The 26381-nt window shown below is 41.2% G+C and overlaps 3 protein-coding genes across 4 annotated transcripts; 1 reads left to right on the top strand and 2 right to left on the bottom strand.

Moving 5' to 3' along the window:
• Positions 1-2880: 2880 nt before the first annotated feature.
• On the bottom strand, positions 2881-14945 carry LOC311309135 (deubiquitinase DESI2-like). The gene is made up of 7 exons (XM_084438313.1): positions 14824-14945; positions 13735-13871; positions 13442-13537; positions 6343-6415; positions 5993-6086; positions 5557-5698; positions 2881-4626 (listed from the first exon to the last, which is right to left on the bottom strand). Exons 1-7 carry the CDS (start codon positions 14885-14887, stop codon positions 4387-4389), a joined length of 846 nt encoding a protein of 281 aa, XP_084294439.1. The 5' UTR covers positions 14888-14945; the 3' UTR covers positions 2881-4386.
• Positions 14946-15286: 341 nt separating this feature from the next.
• On the bottom strand, positions 15287-19421 carry lgals3a (lectin, galactoside binding soluble 3a). Its single transcript, XM_084438301.1, has 6 exons — positions 19298-19421; positions 18863-18880; positions 18016-18708; positions 16599-16687; positions 16182-16338; positions 15287-16075 (listed from the first exon to the last, which is right to left on the bottom strand). The coding sequence occupies exons 2-6, from the start codon at positions 18875-18877 to the stop codon at positions 15920-15922; spliced, it is 1110 nt and encodes a 369-aa protein (XP_084294427.1). The 5' UTR covers positions 18878-18880; positions 19298-19421; the 3' UTR covers positions 15287-15919.
• A 2220-nt stretch (positions 19422-21641) lies between these two features.
• Positions 21642-26211, top strand: gmfb (glia maturation factor, beta). Of its 2 annotated transcripts, none has more exons than XM_084438310.1 (7): positions 21642-21666; positions 22528-22624; positions 22798-22847; positions 23033-23084; positions 23181-23261; positions 23357-23430; positions 23743-26211. In XM_084438310.1, the coding sequence occupies exons 1-7, from the start codon at positions 21664-21666 to the stop codon at positions 23812-23814; spliced, it is 429 nt and encodes a 142-aa protein (XP_084294436.1). In that variant the 5' UTR covers positions 21642-21663; the 3' UTR covers positions 23815-26211. The 2 variants fall into 2 exon arrangements, with proteins under 2 accessions (XP_084294436.1, XP_084294437.1); XM_084438311.1 differs by having other exon boundaries at positions 21654-21666; positions 22528-22594.
• Positions 26212-26381: the final 170 nt, after the last annotated feature.

Below are 26381 nucleotides of genomic sequence, written 5' to 3'. Positions count from 1 at the left end.
TCGGGTCAAGCCATCAGCTGCTCCTGGATGTCCCTAAATCCAGGCTCAAAACCAGAGGTGACCGAGCTTTTGTAGTTGCCAGCCGCAAGCTGTGAAATAGCCTACCGCTGCATATTAGAACTGCCCAGACCTTGGATGCCTTTAAGTCTCTCCTGAAAATTCACCTCTTCTCCGTGGCCTTCATTATATGACGAGCTTATTAATGAAGGCCATTCATTTATGTGTGCTTTATCTATCTATCTATCTATCTATCTATCTATCTATCTATCTATCTATCTATCTGTCTGTCTGTCTGTCTGTCTGTCTGTCTGTCTGTCTGTCTGTCTATTGGTCACTTGGTGCCTAACACTAATGGATAGACAACAATAGACAGGGTGCAAGGACTAGAAAGGACAGTGCAAAGACAGGACAGTGTAAAATATATAGTAGCACAGGAAGTAAAGGGCAAATATAAAATGTTGTGCAATGTGAAGACAGTATGTGCAATGTGTTAATGTGTGCAATGTGTTATATACAGTATGTGTGCATTGTGTTTATGTATGTGCAGTGAGATCCTATGTACAATACAATCAAGGTTATGTGCAGTGCAAGTAGTGCTGCAGAATCTAAGTCAGAGGGGGAGGGTCAGAGGGTGACACAGGCCTTGTTGACTAGACTGGTAGCAGTTGGGAAGAAGGTCCTTTTGTGGCGAGAGGCTTTTATCCTGATGGACTGCAGCCTCCTAGGGGAGTGGTTCAAAGATATTGTGACTGGGGTGGGCAGGGTCGGCCACAATCTTTCTTCAGGGTCCTTTCTTCAGAGCCCTGGAGGCATGCAGGTCCTGGGGGGATGGCAGGCTGCAGCCAATCATCCTCTCAGTAGAGCGGGCAGCCTTATCTAGCCTTGTCTTTGGTTGTGGCGGCAGAGTACCAGGTCACCATGAAGGAGGTGAGGATGGGCTCGATGATGGAGGTGTAGAAGTGTTGTCTTTGGCAGGTTGAACTTCTTCAGCTGCCTCTGGAAATACATCCTCCACTGTGCCTTCTTGGTGAGAGTCCACAGAGTCGACTGGGGAGTCACCCAGGATGATGGGGGGGCTGGGTTCTACCTAAACACAACCATCTGTCTTAACAGCGTTGAGCTCCAGGTTGTTTTGGCCGCACCAGGACAGCAGATGATCAATCTACCACCTGTAGGCGGACTCGTCCCCCTCAGAAATTAGCCTGATGAGGGTGGTGTCATCTGCAAACTTCAGGAGCTTGACAGACTGGTGACTGGAGGTGCAGCTGCTCATGTACAGGGAGAAGGGGAAAGGATGCAGCCTTGTGGGGAACCGGTGCTGATGGTCCAGGAGTGAGAGATGTGTTTTCCCAGCTTTATGTGCTGCTTCCTGTCAGACTGGAAGCCAGTGATCCACCTACAGGTGGAATCAGGCATGTGCACCTGGGAGAGCTTGTCCTCCAGCCAGACTGAGAGGATGGTGTTGAAGACCGAGCTAAAGTCCACAAACAAGATCCTGGTGTAGGTTTCTACAGAGTGCAAGTGCTGGAGGATGAAATGTAGGGCCAGGTTTACTGCATCGTCCACAGACCTGTTGGCTCTGTAGGCGAATGGCAAGGGGTCCAGGAGGTCTGTGATGGATTTGTGGTGGAACAGTACAAGGCTCTCAAAAGCCTGCATTACTACAGAGGTCAGAGCAACGGGCCTGTAGTCATTGAGGCCAGTGAGCCTTGTTTTCTCGCGGACAGGAATACTGGTGGAGTTGGGGACGGGGATAATGGTAGTGAAGCAGGCTGGTATGAGGCATGACTCTAGTGAGGTGTTGAAGATGTCAGTGGAGACTGGAGACAGCTGATCAGCACAGTACTTCAGGATGGAGGGAGCTTTGTGGAGGTTCTGTCTCTTGAACAGCTAATTGACATCTTTCTCTAGGATCCCCAGGCAGAGCTGGTTGATGTTGCTAGGGAAAGGGATGCAAAACATGCAAACTCAGCACAGAAAGGCCCAGGAGATTCCCCACCTGAGTACCAGACAACCCAGGGGAGAACATCCCCAGTGTCAACTTTGTCTCAAGTGGGAATCGAACTCCGGATCTCTTGGCATGAGGCGATAGTTCTAAGTACTGTGCCACCGTACAGCTTGGACCCAGTGCAGCGCTGGGGACGGCATGATAAGCACGGTTTAATGTGGTGCTTAACCAAAATGAATGCACCCACGTCAGGACACGAAACAGTCAAAATTACTTAGTACTTCACCACAAATTGTAGGTATTTTGACCTTTCTTTATTCCTACAGTAATTCATGCTAATGGTAGGCTATCTGTAGTTAGCTAGCTGGTAGCATTGTAAGCCCCAATTGTTATTGGGTTGACCATAGCACTGGATGGGAGCGTATCCTTCCATGCAGAACTACTTTTTACCGGCACCGCGCCCATAGAAAACCGTTGATCCAAACAACTTCACAGGCGTCACTGCACATCCTAGGTTCCTGAGAAATACACTTGCCAAATGCTAACTTTATACATTGGCTGTTTCTATAAACAATAGTGGCCCAGAAATAGAGGGAGATGGAGAGAGAGAGACAGAGACCCGGTTTGTGGAATTAAGTTGTGCATTTGTGTACTGCACACCACACACTTTTGTAAGTTCACAAGGTCAAAGAGACTAGACACAATTTGCAGTACACTGGTGCGTCAGTTTTGCTACTCATGCTGAAAATTATTTTCTAATCTAGTCCTAATGACGTCACAAATCAATTTACACAAAATCGAGGGCAATATGTTATTATGTCTCTTTAATCTATCACCATTCTTAAAATTGTGGCATTGTCAGTTAGGAAAAGGACATTATCAATCAAGGTTAAAGTTGACACAATACAATAGAAAAAAAGACCTATTTTTTATTTCGTAGAAAGTGCCATAAAATGGTGAGCATGGAATACTGATCCCTTACACAATCCATCTCCACTCGAAGAAAAAAATATAAAATCTTTGAACCAAACATTCTCAAAGGAATAACAATTGTAAGATGCAGCGCAACCTCAAAAATAAATAATATAGATTCTTTCAAAATATAAATATATAACAAATAATTCTAATTTCCACTTCTTTTTCCAGTTGTATAGGTAATGAGACACCTGTGTAACAGCAACAGATCATGGGATTTCTTTCCTGAGAGGGGGATGGGTTTATGACCTGACATTAACTTTATGTAGGAAAACTATTTCAAGAGCTGAGCTGATAATAAGGACATTGTTGAATGAGATGTAATGCAGTGGGTTACAAAACGGCTGTCGCATGTACAAAAGCAACACTGCAGCATGAGCAGTTGAGAAGAAATACATGTAACCCAAATCTCAGTGTTCTGAAAAAAGCCAGAAACAATACTAAATGTCAAGTACACTTTACAATCAAGTTTGATAGTTGTTGATGGAAATCCCCCTCCCTCCAAAAAACATTGCTTCCGAGATCTCATTAGTAAACCATATATAATGAAAGAAATACACTACACACAAATAACAAGAAAGACATGGACATAAATCTTCTCCCTCAAGCTCTGATCATCCTGCCTCAACAAGCTCAATACCAATTCAAGGACAATAGAATGCAGGAAATGGGTGAACAAAGGCCTATGATTCAGCAACTGCCAGTCTCAGAGCTTTCTCTTTCTCCACCTCAACACAATTAACAATTTCCCACTGAATTCATTGATATGAATAAATACTACTAAAGAGTCATCTATTTCTGCTATGTTTTTTTTCCCACAAATAGTGGTTATTAACACTAGTGGCACATCATATAGGCATCTGAGTTCAAATATCTGCTCTTGTCAAATGCTTCCGTCATCAGTTTATCCTTCTCAATAGCACCTAAACCAAAAATCCTATCTGACAATTTCAGCTGATAGCCAAATAAAAGTGATTATTGAACAAGTAATTCCTAAAATTGTATTTTATTTATCCTTTATTCATACAGGCTTGTCTCGTTGAGATTTGCATCTCAAAAGAGACATGTCCAGGGGTAACACTGAGCTGAACCTAACTCTCCGCTGATACCACTACTAATACTCTCGGATATCCATCTACTCTACAGAAGCAGCACTGGAAGAAGGGCAAGGATGAAGGCTGACAAAGACTTGAAAGTTTCTGGAAAAGACAAACGTTATAAACGTCAGGCCCACATAGCTGTGGTCAGTCTGAGCCATGCTTCCTTATTTTGAACTTGGCCTGAGCTTGCCTAGAGAACAAGGACCTATGGTTTTGAAATCTGGTGGCTCCATTGTTGGGGTGGGGGAGTCCTCTATCTCTGCCTCAGAGGACACTTGAGGTCAGGTGGTTTTTACAGGCCCCACAGATGCCACTGCACCCACTACAGAGGTGGCTGGCCCCGAGGTCAGCGTCCGTGGCTGTTCAAACACGTGTATGGCGACAGCTGTGGGAGGAGCCAGAGGCAGCTGCCCCCGAGGCAGAGGGCGGGTCCTCGTCACTGGACTCTGCTTGCTCCTCTTTGTGGAGCCCAAGGCTGATGTGGCTCTGGAGGGCAGCTGGGGTTAGCCACTCCTTAGGCAGGCAGCTCTGCAGGAATGGGATGCAGGAACTGAAGTATGCCAGTCTGTTTACCCAGCGGGGAATTTCCCGCCCGCACAGCAGCTGATAAAGGATTGAAGGGCACAGTGATGAAAAGGACCGACCACAGAAATGGCTTTGCAGAAATAATCAGCAAAACAAAAACATATCAAGACTTATTACTTCCTCAACCTTATCTTCATCACACCTCTTTGACATTTGGAGTCTGGACTTCCAGCCACCCACAGTGATTTGAGTGGGCGGAAGTACAAAACATAGATCCAACTTTTGCCAAATCCAGTCGGAAGAATGGCGAAAATGTTTTTTGTGCTGAGAAACTCCACTAGTGCATACTCTTGTTCTTTAATTGTTGTTATTGAGTCTATTTCTGCAATAACTTCACTTATGGCTGTGTTTATTCTTCTAACGTTAATGTTACCGCTCGCTGCTTCAGGAGCTGCCATTACTGTTCTACTACTAGCGTACTCCTGTATTTCCCGGCATTACCTATGGGAACCAATCAGGGACTGGGGGCAGAATAGCAGTTAAAATGCAGTCTCCTGATTGGTGCCCCATTTTCTGGGAAAACTAAAATCGCTCTGTCCGGCTGAAAGTCCAGACTCATAGTGAAAACGTAAAAAAAAAAAAAAAAAAGGCAATGAATCTGGTTTACCAGGTTACTGTTTCCCTACATTGAAGACGGAATCGCAGAAATCAAGGAAAATCTTCAAAGGGCAATCCAGTCCAGAGTGACTTCACTGGACTTGTTTGCCCTGTTGTTTTTCTGCGATTTGTCTTCCATATAGAGAAACAGCTACATTGACAGTGATTTTAAAAAGCCCTACACACATCATTTAAGCATTTAATCCAAATAATATCAAATGAAACAAGTGTGACTGAGCCCCTTTAAGTATCTGTACCTGAATGTCACTGCACATGCTGATGACATGCATCATGGGTCGAAGTCTGCGCTCCCCAAGTGCGCTTCTCATTAGAGACTGTTTTCACACTCACCTCAGAAAGTGAGGATGAGAAGTGGTTGCAGTTCTTGTGCATGAGATGGTAGGCATTGCCTTTGAACTCTTTTCCTAGTTCTTCCATGATTTTGTCTATATCCTCCTCTGTAAAGTCTGTCGTGCCCAAAGCTATGGCCTCCCTGTGTAAGAAATTAATCTCTGTCACTCCTGTTCCAAACACTATTCATTGTAATGCAGTCCAATACTAGCCACATAGTATTACATAACAGCACAGTGCTAGAATTTTTCCAGATCCCATGGTATAAACTAGGGTAGCCTACACATGATTCAGATGAATCTGAATCTGATTAATTTCATTGGGTTTCTGATAAGAAAAAAACTGTAACTGTTGTACAATCACATCAACAAAAAGGTTTTATTTGTAAAAATATCAGACATGTTTGATGTAAACCTATTAAAGGTATTAAAATTACTTGAATTTGAAGGTTTCTCCTAATTCAGTGGCATTTCCAGGGTTGATTTCAAAGATGCCGCTGAAAGGGTATGGATGACCTCCATATGCAAACTCTGCAAAAAGAGAAGAAACAAATTTGTGATGTGAAGACTAGACTCACATATTTTATTACAGGAAATAATTACCTAAAGGGATTTAGATATAGAGCACCCTGTGTCTGATCTGCAGTGATATTTCCAATATCTTTTGATATATAATGAAACCTAGCAGTCTGTCTCTGTGTTGCTCACTCTGTGGGCTTTGAATTAGACACATGCTTTTGGAAACTATTATCTGTGGTTTTGGATGCACAAAGACCTTCCACCTTACCTCTGCCATAAATCTCGATGCCTGAGTGGAAGACTCCAATACCCAGATTGGATGTGTACTCGTTAATCCAGTACTAGAGATAGGAAGAGGGGGATAGGAAGAGGGGGAGAGAAAGAGAGGGAGAAAATTCCCCAGTTCAATTAAAGTATTTTGATGATTACACATTGGGAAATGCTGTAGTGCTGTAAATCAGACAGAGTGAGATTTGATTTCCTTGATGTAAGGCTGGTGTAATGGATATCATGTCTCTCTCACAGGGGAAGCTTCTCTCTCTATTGCAGGATATTGATGTGATCATGGACAGAAATGATAAATGGCACACACACCAGCCCGGTAGTAATGGATCAGCCTTATCTTGCAAACATACAGGTTTAACTAAACAGGATTGAACAGGAGGAAATCTAACATCAGATACTATACACATAACATGTTCTTATGAATATCTTATCATAATCGTGCTCCTGACTCATGGAACGCCCCGAAAAGGCACATTGAATCTAGCTTCTCTAGTGTCCATGGGTTAGTTTAGAACATTGGTGATCACCACAGTTTGTAACCGTTTTTAAATTCTCTGTTTTTGAATCATTAATTAATTATTGTTTATGAAATGTTGTTTATTGATGTTGATTTGTGTAATTATTCATTCTAACAATGCAAATGAGTATAACTACCAAGTGTAATTTTGAGTATAAATAAAGCTTGAATGAGATGTTCTTATCAGGATAAAATAGAATATATTAGAAATAGAAAGTTCATTTCACCATATGTAACAAGTACAGGTGCAGATACATTGGAATTATTGTTTTCGCTTGTCCTTATATCTTATCAGCACTAATCAATTCCTTATCCCAGTCCTATGTATACAGCTAGACTTTATAGGTGCCCAATCTAGCAATTTACTATCCGTAGTCTAGCAGTCTATCAAATTGATCATCTATTTATTCCATCCAATCGTGGATGATTGACTGTGTCTGTAATGTAAGTGGTGCAAATTAGTCATCAAATTAGTATCTATTACAACACTTTCTACTATGTCAATCAGTGAATGTGCATAGTTGGTTACTATGCACCTGTTCTTCAAGGTAAATGGGTTGGAGGAAGCGATATCACAAATATTTAATCCAGTTTAGCTGGGTGTAAACACCCTTGGTCCCCACACCCATAAAACCCAAACGTTCCAAATGAGACCTTCCATATCCTAGTACACAAGCCCAGGGGAGTGGGTTAAAAGCCATCCAGATCCTTCCAGCTGTCCCCCCATTAATAATTGAGCATTTTTCCTGTCCGATACAAAGCTGTGAGCAGTATCCATGCTCAGTATGGCTAATAGGGCTGTGCAATGAAATTTATACAGCAATAATCGCAATATATTTTCTGCGATACTGTATCGATTTTCCGCAGTACAGTATTGATACAGTAAAAACAAAAATTGTACAAGGAAATTATACAGAACAAGACAGGGAAAAGATATATATATAATTAATAAATTAAGGATTTAATTCATAGATAGTTTTAAATGGATATAAAATGTCCTTACATTCCCTCTGCGCTCAGTATCACCTCCAGGGAGTGGGGGATGCAGTTGTATTTTCGGCTGTATTTTAACATTTTCTGTAAATTATGTCGAGTATCAAAATGTATCGCATTATGTATTGTATCGTCATGTATCGTGATACATATTGTATCGTGATCCATGTGTCATGATACGTATCATATCGTGAGGTCCTTGCCAATACCCATCTCTAATGGCTAAGTACAAAAATGCTGAACTATCATCTTTTACTGAACCTGAAACCAAACAAGAACCAAGGCACTTAGAAACTTAAACAAAAAAACTGAATTCAGGCCAGAGGTAAATTATAACTGCCTTTGTCCAACAGAGTGCAATAAGAATCAATACAATGTCCCTAAAACACCGGTGAAGCATGTAGGACTGTTGGAGACTCTCTCTTCCAGGTCAGTCCACATGATCACTTTTTTATGGGAGTCACACCCTTTGGCAGCCCCTGTATGACCTGTTAAGTCACAGCACAGGCAGAGCTAAACTGGAATTGAATCAGACATTTCAGCAGCTGCCACTTTTGCCTTATCTGGTCTTCATCAGTGAGACACCAGGGGGGAGAGGGGACAAAATCGCTCCTGGCTCCAACAGCCTTATGACTGTGTGTGTGTTTGTGTGTGTACGGGGGGGAGGAATATATTATAATAATGAACCACAATGCAATGAATCACCTGTGCCAAGCCTGATTTGACCCAATCATGAACTGATCTGTGAGAAAACCTGAGTTAAATGATGCAAAGACAATATCATCATCATCATTAATGTATCAATTAATGATAAATAAATAATAAAGAATAAAACAATGAGAGAACCACCAGACCTTCACATATGTTTTCATTCTCATTTGCATTAAATAATTATGTTTATGGAATTCATACAAACTGCCAACTACATTTTGAGTGAGGGGTGTAAGCCTGGGGTTGTTGTTCTATGCACACATCTGATTCCCAGGCAGTGGAAACATCTGAATGAGGGCCCTTGTGTCCTGCTGCTTGTGTGTGAATCATGTGAGTCCAGCTGTAGGCTCAGTGACAGAGGTCCTAGGGCTGAGGGCGGCCCCTGTTCCACTGTGGATAATACACTGCTGTGTCTGCATAGACCATCTGTAGTGAAGCCAAGTTGTACCATACATTTACATTGTATGATATGACCTACCCTTTCTGACCACTGACTGTAATTCCCTAACCATTTGTTTGCTTTCTTTAGTAGAGTTGGTCACCACAGCCAACTGCTGCTGGTGTTTTTCAGATGAACTCAATTAATTAGCTATGGTAACAGAAATGAAGGAGACAGGTGTATGCAACTGAGTCAAAAGTCTGCTTTCAAAAAGTTCCTGCATACACTGACAAGAATCTTAACATAAAGTAGGTCTAAGGTAGGCTACATTAAAGTACATTATGCAAAGTTTATCACACACAATATTACAGGGGAGCATTCCTTACCATATCATACACATTAAGGATTACAGGTTCATTGGCCATGATTTAATCCTGAGATGGAAAAGCAACGTCCCTCGACGTTATTGCTCTAGGAATCGTAGAACTTCAATAACCCCAGTCCACAAAGGGGGCATATGAAGAGATACTCAGATAAATGCGATAAAACCCGTATGGATTGGAGGGAGCACCCGGGTGGAGATATGGGAAGACAATTTGTCATTGCCTCAGCAGGAATAAATCCAATCGGTTCTTCAGGATAGGATATAGCCTACTGTAATAAGTTCTAAAAGCAAAGAAGTATAGAGGTAGAAACAGTAGGCCCTGTCAAATTTGATGGAGTCATTCACTTTTAGCCTGCATAAAAACACGCACATACTACAGTAAGCTTAGGCTACCATATCTCAGCTATCGGAGGCAGAACTGTTGAACTCGGCCCATCACCATGCAAAAAAATGGGGTAAAATGACATCTAAACCAACGAAACGGTTATGGTTTGTTTCACAAGCCGACAAAACCACTACCCAAAAAGGCAAACATAATTATGCTTTACACAAAATGCATTTCTGCTAGTCGTTCAAAGCGGGTGCAAGTGTTAAAATCCGGAGAGGAAATATCCATGGAATCACTTTCCTTTTATGGGCGGCCACTGACGACGAAATGCAAAAATAGTTAGCCGATGCTACATGGACCGTCTTAAGCAGATCATATTACAGCTTTCCCCAAAACGGATTTAAGGTTCACTTTAAGGCCTGTCAAAAGGTAAGTGAATTCAAGTAGCGCCGCAGGTATGGAGGATGTTGGTGCCATGATAGACGCTGGTGCAGTGGAGTTCGCTAGCATCAGCAGCTGATGTGTAGCACACATGAATTAGCCTACTGCTAACCAGCCACCCGTACCCAGAGCATGGATGTAGTCTTTTTGCCCGTCGTCGGTTCGATAGGTCCCCCACTGTAAAAGACTGAATCCTGTTGGGAAAACTTAGAAGAATCTGAATTACGTTCACCGAACCTCGTCGCGCTCCAGCTGTAGGAAAGTCCACTTCCAGCGCACGGGCTCTGGCTCACGGTACTGAAGAAGTGATGGTGTGATTACATCATTCCTGCTGACTGCTTCCAAGTACCCTCCACAAACAGATGATGGAGTGTGGGGGTGGGGGCATGCATGTATGTTAGTACCTACACAGACATCCATCAGCTATAATTATCCGCGTCTTCTGCCTAGGCCTATTATGTTGATCATTGAATGCAAGATTCTGTCGCTGTTCAAGCTCCCTGTCTACACCTTTTTGGTTGCCTACCCATAGGCTACTACATCAATCACTGGTTACATTTTGCATCATAGGGTACAGGAAAGACATAACGTATGGAGACATGGTGTTCAGTAACGTCCGCAATACAGTTTATTGATTGTTTCTTCAATATGTAAAAACAAATTAAAATCAAGTTAGACACAAATGGATTTTAAGGCAAATGTTATAGGCGACAATCATTCAATGGCGTCCCTAAATAATGTAGGCTAGGCCTATTCACGAGCAAAATATGAAGGATTAGAGCATAACATTTATAGAATGGAGATAAATCACTTTTGTCACCCCACCCTTGTGATCATTGCTTTGCTCATCATTGTGATCCTGTCAAACACACTCCATGTGGACATTTCTGTATGACCAGACTCCATAATTCCCTTTCAGTCGCTGCCCTTGAAGACAAATGGCACATCACCAAGATGATCACAATAAGAAAGATATTATAGCCTATTTGTAACACTTCTGTGGTGACATCAACCTCAACCAGTAGGTCTATGGTGTTATTACAGTTTGAACTACAGTATACAATACAAACACAAATTTGGTTAAGGGATGTCTCGGAATATCTGGTATAAATATATTTCAAGACTATTTGAAATGCCTTTTATTGCAACACAATTGCTATGCAGATTTTCTTTCCTCAAGACCACTATCAGAATCAGAATCAAGTTTAATTGTAAATGTTGATAGCAGCAAATTAAACTTGATTCTGATTCATTATTTATTTTAGTCCAATTTAAGGTCACTGGACCGAATTTAATTTTCTGCAGGTAGACCTATTGAGAATTTTCACCTAACAAGTTGAAGTTCTGTGCCCATGTAAGAAGTGTCGTTTAATTTTATAATGCAACAAAGATTCATGCTAATGCAATGAGAATCAACATCAACTTAATAGCTGTCAAAACAACCAAACATTTACATAATTTAAGCGTTTCTGATCCATCATCTTGGCATTAGTAGGATGTACAATAACTATTACTTATTTGCTTCTTGCCAGTCAGCAGAATGACACACATTAGAAGACATGTCCATAAAAAGAAAGATGAAGATTGACTATAAAGAAATGAAGACCAGCAAAACATGAAGCACTGTTCAGGTCCATCTTTTTATGGCAAATACCCTACTGAATGGGTTGCTGGCAGAAATGACCCTATATTAGACACCTTGCTCAGCTGTATGGCTAAAAATGGCCTAACAGTACGAAGCCGTTTAGCCTTTTAACATGAGTTTAAAGGTCTTATCACACTGTTTCCCTTTATGACAATCATGTTAATGCCATTGATAATACAGTCTTGAGAGATTAACAGGAAGGAACCATGATAACATGATATCAGCTGTAATGTGAACCTGTCTAGGGTACACCTGGATAACTATTAAAAGGCCATTTTCTTTCAGTGAAACTAAAGGGTGATCACATGCTAAGCAAACACGGTGAGATATATGCAATATGACGGAGTGCCAAACTGTGGACTGTCATCACTACCACAATTAAAATGGATGTTTTCTTCACATCATATCACACTGATTGAAACATCTAACATCTACACTGTTAAAGTGACTAGTTCATACCATTACCCAATCTCTTCAGCACAATCCCAAGTGACAGATAGGCACCTGGCATTATTTGGTAGATTAACACATATACTGTACACATCTGTACAGAACAAAATACAGTGAGTTCTCACATTGCCCCTTTACAGATCCGTCATTTGATAATAAAGGTTCCTTTGACACAAACACACGTGCACACACACACAACACTGCCTTTCAGTTTTCCAAAACTCCCAGTGAGCAGAGGAAACTTGGGTGAGTCAGGCTCAACCCCCTAGAAATACTGTTGCATACTGTCTAAACTCCCTGGGAAGAACAGGCATGCTCTCTTTCCAGTTCTGTCTGGGTAGCTGAACTCGGCAATGGGAATGTAGCATGTACATCCTTCTTTTTCTCAAGTTATCTCATTTAGGTAATCTCTGTGGCAAGGGCAACATTTTTGATATAGGTTAAGCAGCTATGAGCATCCCAAAATGCTAAAACACAAAGAAATCGAAGTCATCAATGATGTGAACAACTACCAAAAACATGGCTTACGTTCTCATGGTTTGTTTCTTCGTTGTTTTTTTTGTTTTTGGCCTTCAGCAAAGTTTTCAGTCCCAGATTTTACTCTTAAAATGTATTGATAATGCTCGTTAAAAATGTCTTCTAAGTTGGGGCTGGAAACGCATGTAGAGGAGGGCAATGGCTGTAGCAGCTCCCAAAACAGCAACCAGTGCCACGAGGGAGGAGACAGATGATTCACTATCAGGCCGTGAATTTGTGGGACCATTCATAGGCATCGTTTGCTGCAGAGAAAGATAGATAATCAATGTGAAGTTATCTAGCAAAGGATATATGGCACGCTCACCCCATGAGTCTTGAGTTCTTAACAGGTGTGGATTCTAAAACATGTATAATCACAAAAGATCTCAGATTCTCGATATTCCTGGGTATTAATGAATGATCTATATCTGTCTATATATGGGTCATTTCCGCCTAGGTGGTGTAAATGCTGAGAAAGGCCTGAGGGCTGAAACGCGTTCATTATCTGCTGCTGTATTGATTAAAATAAGCTGTTAAAACTTGTGAGTGTGGATTTTCCCTTTTATGATTACTGAAGTTATCTAGCAACGCATGAAAACCCCAGTGAACATGAATGAGAAACAAATATCATTGAATCCTTGCATGCATTTTGACAGAGCAAGATGTTGGTTGAATTGATTCAGATAAGGATTTTGTGGGGTAGCTGGGGTCACTCACCCTCTGCTGTACGCGGAGCTGCACATCCTCTCCTGCAGACCGGAACAGGTCCACTGCAGCACTGTGGGACAGGTTCTCCAGCTTGTGTCCATTAATCTAGACAACAAAAAATACATAAAACGACATTGTAATGCCATTTAGTCAGTTGATTAGCACTTAGAGTCAAACCTTACATCTAATGCATGCATGATTAGCTAGAATAAAATAAATGACCCCAAAGAAGCAAATCAACAAATTTCACCCCCTTCCCTCCACTGCCCTCTTCCACAATTCTGATCGAGGTCCATGTTTACCGCCAGAATTTTGTCCCCTTCTTGTAGTCTTCCATCAAGCGCTGCTGCCCCATTCTCTTTGATTTTGGCAACATATATCCCACTGTCATTTAGAACATACTGCTGGTCATGACCCCCAACAATGTTAAATCCCAGGCCTGGGGAGGTAAGAAAGGCAGAGCACTATGGTGTGAATGACTGCAGGCTTTACAAAAAAAAGTAAAGTGTGAAGAGGGTCCTTTAACCCAGACAAGATAAAGTAAGGACACCAGACATAATAAATGGTTGTAGGGGAAATTACATTGAAGACGGGATACGGGTGGAGAGAATAGCTGATTAGAATGTATTTATCTTGGCTGTGTAGAGCAAAGTACAAACACCCACTCCACCAGAATGTATTTTGATTGTGAGGCTCAGTCAAGTCCACGTCAGTCGTCACAAACTAGATTACGTAGCCGAATTAACCAAGCTCTTGAGGAAAACTCACATAAATTACATTAAAATACTAACATGTGTATCATCTAAATCTATGGGAGAATATGCAAGTCTCACTGTATTTGAGGCAGGGTTTTAGGAGTTTTTTTCTGGTACTAAACTACGCATTTACTAACATTCGCAAATCTAAAGAGGCTAACGTTACGCTCAACTACGGAAATAATTATCCAGCAATTTATTTAAATTAATCTGATATCCAGGACTTGCAAGTAAGATCAGGCTGAAAGTGAAAATAAAGTAGCAAACTATTCTGCAGCCAGTAGCACGCTATGCTAGATCACTGGGAGTTGTTGGCTAAATGAATGGGGCTGGCTAGCTAGCTACGTATCATACTTTTGTTGGCTCGCGTTTATGGGATTAAATCTCGTTAAGTTCCCAGAACGATGCGGTCATATCTTTAACTAACAAGCTGAATATTTGCACGTAGTTGGCAAAATGTACTAAATACTTGCTAACTAATAATGCTAGCTAGCTAATTGGTTAATGTTAGCAAGCCAACCAGCAATGCTATCTAGGGTAGACAGATAGCAAGTTAGCCAGCTAACATTAGCTAACGTTAGCCGTTTAACATCGAAATAGGAAGTATTAGAGTGTTAGGAGTGTTTTCGACCTTACCCGCTGGCCCTCTTTTCAATTTAATATCCATCACCTTAAGCGCAGTGAACATTGATCCATTCATAATGTCAAGACTCTTGACGATTGGATAAAATTGTTTTGGGGGGCAGCTTCATCTGAAGGTGAACTCATGCACTACTTGTGCTGCAGTGCCACCTTCAACACATTTAACGTACCTAAGCAAGGAATTACTGCCCTCTAATGGTTGATTGTAGTTACATCACTTACCAAATGCTTTTAACTTTCTCATAGTGACATTTGAACCATGCAATTTATGTAAGTCATGAGCAACCAGGAATTATGTGATCGTATACAGTATGAGATTTAAATTGCTATAACCACTACTCCTATGACCAGTAACATAGTAAATAAAGGAGAGGCCAAACGTGAAGGCATTACTGTGACTAAGCATCAAAGCACAATTCCTTTATTTATCAAATGTTTATTTCAGTGTCAATCCAGTCTTCTTTGGCAACAAATCCAAGTTATTCTACTGCTGTCTTGCAATTAAAGTACCCTACATTCATGTGATTTGACCTTCACATGAATCTTAGAAAACCATCACCATGATGTTAATACTGAAAAGTTAAGTTACACATTTACTAGCAATACTAAAATATAACTTATAGAAGGCTTTGAAAGAATGGTTATAGAATGGTTTCAAATCCACCGAGTTGTGCAGATTTGAAAGAAAATGGACCCCAAGAAAGGCCACACATTTCTGCTCATGAACACAGACGTATGAATCCAATTATGTAATTAATATTGTGATTATAGAGAAAACCTCAGAAAAGCCTGAGACATACATACAATCAAACCAAGTGCAGCATACCTACTATGTATATATAGTGAAACACATTTAACCTATACTTTCATGCAGAATAAATTACCATTTCACCAAAACCCAAATAACAAAATTTGAGTAGACTCCTTCCTTTTATGGTCTTCCATAGTGTTCTCTCTTACTAAAGCTATACATAGCTATGGTATACAGATAGTTGACTCTACCAAAATAAGTAAAATGCATGCTTTATGTGAGCAGCACTATTCCAGTCAGTGACCACAGTGTTAGGTCAAGTGGTCTTGTCTTGGAGAGTTAGATCATGCTCGGGGCCACACTGTAGAGGGTGACGTCCCCAACCACTCTAACCAGGGTTACGTCCTCAAAATCCCCAACTCTGTGTTCATACTCCAGCAGATGGGTCCCGTCCACCGCTACTTTAAACATGTCTTCCTCCACAAGGATCTTAAGCTACAGGGGGACAAGCAAAAACATCTCATTGATATAGTTAAACTAATGTTATCATGTTTAAAGCCATGTCTTAAGTACTGTGCGCCACTGTTTTCCATCACACTACCTCAAAACGACTCCCTGGAACAAAGGGGAAGCCTCCATCCCGTTCCTCAGGACCCCAACATTCATCCAGGTTGGAGTTCCGGACAACAGTTTGCTCAGGAAATCGAGGATTAAAATGGAAGACGACATCTTGATCTTTGATGAAGTCAATGTGGAACCTGAAATACAAGTCATTAGGATCAGTACTGATAACCAAACAGTCAAGTGCCAAACTTCATAAATAAAGCTTTCTTTTTTATATAAACAGTGTGAATTATTCATGATTCGTTTATTATGAATTTGGGATTATGTCTGTTTCCTACTGAATTATATAGTGCTATGGAGTGGGCGTTGGAGTTCAAGGGCGTTGATTAGAGTCTGCTTCATACCGTAGACCAACATCTTTATGAGAGCACTACTGAATGAATTCTATAGATACCTGTCACCTCCCGGGATGGGTTCTCCCACTACAGTGATCATAAGCCTTGGCATAATTCCAGCATGAAGAGGAAGATCATAGGGCACCATCTGAAAGAGAAGTTGAATTTTCAAAATACAAAACACAAGTCTCCTCTTTCTACTGAAAAATTATGTGTAAAGATACAAATCAGGTTAAGAACTTTTCACATATTAACTTCTTATCATGACTCATGAGTTCAACTTTGGTCAAGTGGTTGAGCATTATCCAACTGTAGAGCCTCTTCCAAATTCCACATTAAACTAGCCCAATGACTCATACCCACAGTATAGTCTACATCCTGCAAGAAACCATAGACTGAATATCTCTGTAAATAATAAATACACAAACCTAAAACTTTGAAAATATTTGTCCAATATCAACACTTTTATGTCATGGGCTTTATCTTCAAGGAAATAAGTAAGAGACCATCTCTAATATTAGCAAACAAGTTATTGGCAAATACAAACACATTTTATTTTATTGTAAACATATAAGATACAAACTTTAAGTGCATCAATACTAGGAACAAAAAGTATAGGGTTAAACCCCCATTAGAGTATTTGGCAATGTAAGAAGCATGCAAATGTTGCTGAAAATAGATCTGTACAATATTTCATGTTAAACTTATTTCCAACATTGGTCACATATATAGGCCAATATACCCAACCAAATGACAGTCAATCTGGGTAAGCTCCTTCCCGTCAGGCAAAAAAAAGCTAGCTAGTGAAAACCTCTACATCAGCTGAAGTCCATCATGCTGCATCTCTCATAGCCTAATCAAACCACAAGTTGATTTTCAGGGGGTTGATGTCCTCATCCGACTGACAAGCTGACGAGTTCATTCATGCTTTCAAAAATACGGTGGATTATATCTGGGCTGAAAAACAAGAGTAGATCTTCAATAACTTTGTTCTTTTTCATTTGAATTCTGTTTTGAGACCCACCAACAGACCACATTCCTAAAGATAATGCTATTGCAGCCCCAGTGGACACCACCCTAAAACCCTGCAGTGGCAACCCTCAGAAGAGCCAGTGAGCAGTAGTGAAAAGTGAGCAAACGCTCCAGCAAGCAGAGCTGGCCGACACCATATCAACACAGAAGCGAGCAAAAGCAACATGTCTCAGGTAGGGGTGCACCGAGGTATCAGCCCCCGATGCCTATTGACTGATTTAGGATACATTTTGCACTATCGGTGGATAGCCGTTAGCACGAAAAAGCATTTTCATTTTATTAGTTAATGATAATTGTTGCAATTTGATGTAGGCAATGGAACAAATAGGCAAACAAGTGACTTAATATTGGTATTGTCCAATAATGTGTTTTACTAATGTCTGTATCAGACAATAATCGGTGCATCCCTAGTCTCAGAATGTATTTAACCACATAGATACTCACCAGCATGCCTCCTGGAGCAGCTGGTCCACCAAATGGTGCCATGGGTCCTGGACCAAAGGCCCCAGGGTGACCGGGCTGGGGAGGAAAGCCTCCTCCAGGGGAACCCCACGATCCAGGAGGGATAGGAGGAAAGGCTCCACTAGGGAATGCTGGAAAGGCACCTGGGCCAGCTGCAGGGGGGAAGGCTCCTGGGCCACCCGGTCCATACATCCCACCAGCAGGCTGACCCCAGCCTGGCCCTGGGGGCGCACCCGGGACTCCAGATGGGTATGGCACTCCTGGGAGTTGTCCTGGAGCTCCCCCGGGGGGATACTGCCCAGGGAATTGTCCAGGGGCTCCGGGGCCTGATAGAAACTGTCCTGGGGCTCCTGGTCCAGATGGATACTGTCCAGGTATCCCTGGACCTGGTGGAAATCCAGGAGCAGAGGGCGCTCCAGGATACTGCCCTGGTGCTCCAGGGCCTGAGGAGAATGGTCCATCACTTCCATGGAACTGTCCAGGGGCCCCTGGACCAGACTGTGGTGGTCCTCCAGGAAATCCACCTGGAGCAGAGGGTTGGGTTGGAGCTCCAGGGGCAGCACCAGGCCATCCAGGATTGGTGGCTGGTGGTGTGTTGTTGGCCGGACCAGCTGGGTTGGTGTTTCCTATTTTGTCAGCTTGTGCTGGGACATCATCTAATATGGCATCTGCCAGCTGCATAGAAGGAAAAAAGGAGATAGGTACCATGAACACCAACAGAATGTTGTCACTTAGGTGCACCACGTCATGTCAGCCTCTAGTAATTACATAGACCAATCAATCTTTGGAATTTGATCATTTCTGAATGAAACAAGAAACCTCTGCTCACCGAGAAATCTGCCATGTTCTAGAGAGAATAAAACATTTAGAATTAAAAATGGCAAACTGTTGGCATCTTAAGATAGTTTTAAGGCCTGCAGGCACAGCATAGCCTACACGGTACTACTTGGGTTATAATGTTAGTGCTAAGGTGCCGTGGCCATCATCTAAAAATAAAACATGCAAATATTCAAGGAGTACATTTGCTTGCTACAGTCAAAATGTTAGACAGAGCCAGCTGCGAGGGCAGAAAGCTACATTAGTGACTGCCTTGTACTGTTTTCTTTTAATAAAACAAACAGTTAGAGATGGTCAGAAACATCATCGCGGATGGCATAACAGTTAGCTATCGAGCTAAACTAGTTAGCTTGCTGTTAAAGCTAGCTAGGCTAGTGTTTAGTTACAATAAAAGTTTCAACCTAACGAAGGTGGATTGTATCATTACCTCGCCAGGAAAGGGGTGCCTCTCAAGATATATAATCAGTCAACAACACAACAAATCTGCCTGTTGAGATAAAAATAAGCTAACTGTACAGGGAGTGCAGCTAGCTAGGTAGCTAGGAAAAAACTCTTATGGAAGTGCACGCACGCCTGACGTCACCAGAGGGTGGAACTTGGGAGGGGTTCCTTGGTTGAGTTCCAGAACAAAAGTCTAAAGGCTTGTCCTCATGCGTGTCCCTCGCCTGGTCGTTGCGCTCATTCAAAAATATAATGTACTGACATTAATGAAAATATAGGTTATATTTGAGTGCTGCTCGGGTGATTGGACTAGCACAATGTTAATGATAATTTAGTTTTGTTTAAATTTCACTTTTTCTTATGTGTTATTGTACTCCATACGTTATAGAGAATGTACAGTATAGAGATGAGAAAGAGGAAGGAGGTCAATAGGTGTGACAGGTTCCTTTAAATGTGGTATGGGATTGGTTAGCGCAGTCACAAAATGAGGTTGAAACCAGGCCAGGTCCAGCCTGGCTTATGTGCGTGGCTGGCTTGTTTCTAGGACTGGTAGGACGGAAGTTAGTCATGCCACTGAAATAGCTGTGAATTGAAATTACATGAAATAATGTCTGATAAATTAAGATAGGTCTTGTCGCCTGGACACATCAGTTCCAATGCTTCCAATGCTAATCCAGCACAATAAGAGCGGGATAGCCAGTTAGCTCATGAGCTCACAACAACTAGCAGCTTCCAAAACATTAATGGTAGCAGTCAGTGGCTAAAGCAGTTACACTGATGATTCCTGTAACCAAAGACATTTTACCGAATGGGCCTACCGGGCCCAGGCCCAGGGGCCCAAGACCTCAGGGGGCCCTTTGCATTTCTTGTTGCAGATACACCAATAGAAATTTAGGGTGAGATTCCTTAAACAAACTTACATTTGTACATACAAAAAAGAACATTAATATTTTGAACAGTTTATTGAGGCCCACGTCTTTTAAAATAAGAGGGAAGCTTGTGTGGGCTACATATTTATCTATAGCCTACTTGTTAATCTAATGGATGGGAATGTAAGCTACCTTTCCATAAATGAATAAATAAAATTAGTATATAGAGGGCACTATTAAAGTTTGTGAACTCGAGACAGATCACACAGGTACAGGTCACAAGGTCAATTGGTTCAATCTGTTTGATCTTGACAAAAAACCGTACATGTAAAATGGAGCACCGTCACATATTAATAGAAAAAGAGTCGAGGCAGTAAGATGCTTTACAGCAGGTTCCTTGCATTTCCAGGTTTTTTAAGAAAACAAACAATGAGAACAACAGTGTTGCGGCGAGGCTGTAGGGGGCTGGGGGGAGCTGGTAGGGAGGGGGAGGCTGTAGGGGGGTGGGGGGAGCTGGTAGGGAGGGGGAGGCTGTAGGGGGGTGGGGGGAGCTGGTAGGGAAGGGGGCCCCTCTACACGTCCAGGCCCAGGGGCCCATTTCTTCATGATCCATCTATTCCTGTAACATTAACTATTTTGCTGCAATTGGTTCAACTTCTGTTTCTGGACAAAGGTAAGGAATAAACCCAGATAACACAAGGCTAGCAGACCTACAGCGGGTCCCCGATGGACGAGTTGGCGGACCTCCGGCGGAATATAACACAAGGCTAGCGGACCTACAACGGGCCCCCGATGGACGAGTTGGCGGACCTCCGGCCGAATCCGCTGGTGGGTTCCTGGCCATTTGCACATCGAATGGCAAGCGGACCTCTGGCGGATTATTAGCGTCAGGGACAGCGGTCCGCTAGTAATCCGAAATGCTCCCACTATTGCTCCACCACCATTCCACCAGTAGTTAATTGTCTATATTCTAGGCCCATTGGCCCTAGGCTTATGGATTTCTATTGCTAAATTAACTTACTCTGAAATTTTTTGCTCCTATGGAATCTCTCCCGTACTTCCAAAGGAGAGTGAAAGGGATGGAAAGGCCGAAAGTAAACATAGGAATAAACCCTTCCAGTAGGCTAACAGAGGGTGTGGGTATGGTTTCCCAAAATCATCCCCACTGAGGCCTTGAACCCCAATCTCCCAGGTGACAGTCCAATGCTTTCACCGCTACTCTACTTGTGCAGTGCAGATCAGTGGGTTGGTTTTGGTGTCCTTCTTTATTTTGGTGTGCTGGGACTACTGCCTCTTGTGGTGCCAACAGAGACATGCAGGCCAACATTCAAAGGAGTAAGGGAGGGAGAGAGTGACAACCCGACAAACGCTATCTATGGTGCGCTGGCTTACAGCCACGGACAAAAACATTGAGAGGTAAGCATTGCCCCGCACTGCCCTCCTCAGGTCTAGACAATTACATGAGCCTTGAGATCCAGAGAAAATGGTAAGTTATTGCTGAGCTGTAGAGATAGCCTAAGAAACAAATATAATCGGATTTCGCTTTGCCTCGCACTTTTTTTCAAGTAACAATATCATGGATCTGACTGGACGGGCGCCAGATCAGAACAGATGGTTGCTCGTGGAGCTTGATAATGTTTCCAAACGCAGTTCCACCCAGTTAATTGTGATGTGCTGCAACACGTCTCGGTATGGAGACTGGAAGGATAGCTAGTTAGCTGGCTAGCTAGCAAACAGGTCACCCATTGGCATTGTCTGAATTTAAAAACAGTTAATGTAGCTATCTGCAATTATCCCTACCACTGTATTCGCTAGTCAACATCGTTCCCTTTTTATATAGCCTAATAATACAGCTACGTGAGGTGCATGCAAGTTTATTGTTCAGATTGCTAACGTTAGCCGACTTCTCATTTCCTGGGATAGCTAGCTGGCTAGCTTGATAGCGATTGCTTGACATATCAGCTGAAACCTCACTATGCGCAATTTGGTGGCCTTGAAATTAGAGTGCGAGTGTTACGTTATGTTGGACTGGACAAAGGAATTTGATAACAATACAGAAATGACATCTAATCTAATGTAGCATTCCGAAAACAGACTGTATGATCCTCCTGTAACATGATAGTAACATAGCATTTAAAGTTTACAAAGCCAGGTATCCTGATTCCAGAAGCTTACAGCATAGTTTTATGTAGGGCACAAGTCTTTCAGTGGGATGGCGTCATCATCATTATGAACTGGAATCTATTCTAAACGAACACATAAAAGCAGGACCCCCTGCCAGACTGACGTACTTCCTGACATGTCCTTCTATCCCATGGATGTATTAATAGAACTATCTATATTTCAGAGTGAATCCCTGGTGGTGTGTGATGTTGATGAGGAGCTGGTGAAAAAGCTACGGGACTTCCGTTTCCGTAAGGAGACCAATAATGCTGCCATAATCAGTAAGTCTGCTGACATTGTGAAGTGTTTTTCTGGCCTCTGTCCTTCCAGATATAGAACAAACACTGGCTTGTTGTATGTTGGCTTTTTAACAGTTGCCGTGTCTATAAAGATGGTTAATCCCACATCCCCATCCACAAATCCACAAATTGAATGTTTTCTATTTTAATTTCAGTGAAGATTGACAAAGACAAGCAGCTTGTGATCCTGGATGAAGAACATGAGGCAAGACTGCTTGTATAATTGTACTGTATGTCATATGATGTGCAGTAACATTTTCTGGTACACTTTACATTTTATTACATTACACACAGCTGTTTTGTTTAAACAGTTGCTGTGGATAGTTGAAGTGTCTATAATACTAGTGACCTATACATTACAACATTTGAACACTGTCTTTCATATGTCAGGATATTTCTCCTGATGATCTGAAGGATGAACTGCCTGAGAGACAGCCAAGATATCCTTTTACTTTGCTATGTTACTAAATACAGTTTCAACTGTTAAACACAGTCACCTCATTACTATCTCAGAAACCGTCCTTAGCTTCATGTACATTTGTAGTCTATAGCTACAAGTACCAGCATGATGATGGCCGTGTATCATATCCTCTCTGCTTCATCTTCTCAAGTCCAGTGGGTAAGTTCAGCCCCTTAACATCTGTGTATTAACACCTACGGCTGGGGCATGTGAAATTATTTATACCATTCCATTTACCATGTTTATTTTTGTAGGATGCAAACCTGAGCAACAGATGATGTATGCTGGGAGCAAAAACAAACTGGTGCAAACTGCTCAAATGACAAAGGTTTGTGAAGAATCCTGGGCTAGTTTCCTAGACACTTCATTGATTTAAGATTGTCATATGGCGATTGATCCAATATGGACTGGCATTATCTTAGTGTTGCAAAGCCATTGGGGAACTCACCCTTGGAACATCAATTAAAGAAGGATGATTTGACATTTTTAGTTATACAGTATCCATTACTATTATTGTAGCACAGTATGACTGTCATGTAATTACATCAGAAATTATATTTAAATTAATTCCTTAATCCCTCATGTTTCCTGTGGTGAAGGGATAGCTGTCCTTAATCTTATTTACCCATTTTTTTTCCAGGTCTTTGAGATCAGAAACACAGAGGACCTGACAGAAGAATGGCTTAGAGAGAAACTTGGGTTCTTTTGCTAAGGGCCTCTGATCCAGGACTGAGATTTCAAAAGGATGATCAAGACAACACTGAACTCCCTTGTCACTTTGGGGAGAAAACAACATAGCTCATGTTTCCCTCCTCTTTGTACCTCCCACACAATCTCTCCCTACATGTGCCAGTTCTGTGTCTGTTTAAGTAACACTCCCACGTGTATGAACGGGGACATGGCACTTAAAAGTGTGTTCCCTTCTTCTAGAGAAAAATGCAGATACAAATGAAAGGCATTGTTTCAGTTATTTTGAAAGTGTAGTTTACAGAAAGAATAGACGGAACTATAAACACTTTTGTTTTTTAGCAAACACTTTTTTTTGCTGCAGAATACTAAACTATTAAAAAGGATAGTTCTTGTTATTTAGAGGGACCTGTAATTTTAGCAGTTTTTCCATGAAGTCATTAAAATTGGACTTAATATGGAAAAATATTACTTTAGATGGAAATTATCACTTTAGATGGTTTCCTTCTTCATGTACCTCTTACCTGGTTAAAAACACCTGTGATGCACAATTATTATTTTGTTTTAGAAAGTCGGTTGGATTAATTAACACTTAGCATTTTTTGTAAGGGTGGCTCACTTTAAACACTTCTATGATCCCCGCATCTGACATCCATGTAAGGCACAGTTAGTGACAGTTTCATATCTTAAGTCATCTTTGTTTGGAGGAGAAACAGTCTGATTCTCTGGGAAACTCTGCAGTGAGGTATTGCTTTAAATCATTGACCTGTGGCCTTCACAGAGAATCACTACACCTTTCTCTAAAATATTTTCGCTGAAACATTCCTTAACTTCATTTTTTTTGTGTTTACCTAGACAACAACCTGTCTGTACATTGTCCAGAATACACTGCATACTATGTGGCATTAGCTACCAACATAATTTACTGGGCTATTCTATAGAATGTGGGTTACTGTACTGTATCTGTTGGGAGTTAATCTGTGTTATTGAGCATTAAAGGTATTACTGTATGTTATGCTTGTAATGAATGTTATACCTATCCTTAACTCCGTTTAAAGCACTGATGTGGTCCTAGCCTCAAAGTTCTTGGTTTAATTTTGGATGGTTATGACCTCATCCTACACATTTGGGGAAACTACAGTACATATGTAAGTACTCAACAACAATGAATTGGAATATGCCAGGAATATGTTCCCTTATGAATGTTCTTTGAAGCACAAATATTTTGAGGGGAAAAATCATGGAAGCCAAAGCAGATTTTTCTTACCTGTAAACAAAATAGGCATTGTGTAAACTCGTGTGTTGCTCTGTTTACTTTAAATTACTTTAAACCAGAATTTTACAATGATCTATGCCTTGTTTTAATAATAATAACTTTAATTTAAATAGCGTCTTTCCTAAAACCCAAGGTCGCTTTAAAAGTCCAAGAGCACAAAACCAAGGAAATGTAAAAAACAAACGTTTTCCCTCGTGGTCGATTTATGATGTCTTTAGTTATATCAGTGAAGTAAAATGACATTCAGATTGAGATACATTTTAAACATATTTATCAGTTACGTCTTGATAGTTTAACTGCTACTTTTGAACTTCATCAGTGAATATGTATACGCTGTACAACATGCTCTTATTGTCATGCTTTGAACTGCAATCAACTGGTGTCAAATTTGAAATCAAAAAAATAACTTGTTCATGTTTACTTTACAATTTCATTTTAAACTGCTCAACAGATACTCAGCTACTGTAAAAGAGTATGCTTTTGTGTGTGTCTAACAGTTTGCATTATGACAGAAAACATCTAAAGGTTCAAGTTTTTTTATGCATGTTTGTCTGAAAATTGAATGTATCCTCTATACGGATAGAAAATTTGTTTAATTTGATTGATGCAAGCTATAATCTCTAACATTCAGCTTTTTCTGTCAGGGAGGAGGGGCAGCTGTCCAAATACAAATGTAGGCTACGGCATATGACAAGTTATTATTTTTGCTCACTGCAGGCCTACTGTACATTGTTATTGGTTTGATGTCCCTGAAGTATTTTGAATAAGCTAAACCAAAAGCCCATTGATAGTTATAATCAATTCTTATAAACACTGTCATCTTCTATGACCATAATATGCCCCAGACAAATGAACTGAAGAGATAAATATGAATGACACCCATTTATGGTTCTCAGAATGGTGTTCGGTGGTTCTGATATCTGGACACATGATAAAAATGTGTTCTGTTGAACTTGTAATATCTGACCTTTTGAATATTCTTAATGCCTTTTCAACAGAAATCCTGTACTTTCTCAGATCAAATGATTTGTGTTTGGTTTTGGTTTTTATATAGCCTATACGAAACGTGACATACCCAGCTGCCTACTGATGTGGAATTTGTCAGAATTTGTATTTTTCCATGCTTTATACGATGTCTTAATTCTATTATCCCAATAAAACGTCAATGACATCTTCCTCTCCTCTAGTTTGTATTGACACTGATACATTAGCCAGATGCATCCCTTAACAACAAAGTAGCATTACACTGTATTTTACACTACTAGTAATAATCGGATCCCTTCTATCTAGTACAGGGGTCTGCAACCTGCGGCTCT

Source organism: Borostomias antarcticus (genome assembly GCF_949987555.1).
Source record: "Borostomias antarcticus genome assembly, chromosome: 5".
NCBI classification, from domain to species: domain Eukaryota; kingdom Metazoa; phylum Chordata; class Actinopteri; order Stomiiformes; family Stomiidae; genus Borostomias; species Borostomias antarcticus.
The sequence above is the reverse complement of the archived record's forward strand: the minus strand, read 5'-3'. Positions and strand labels throughout refer to the sequence as shown.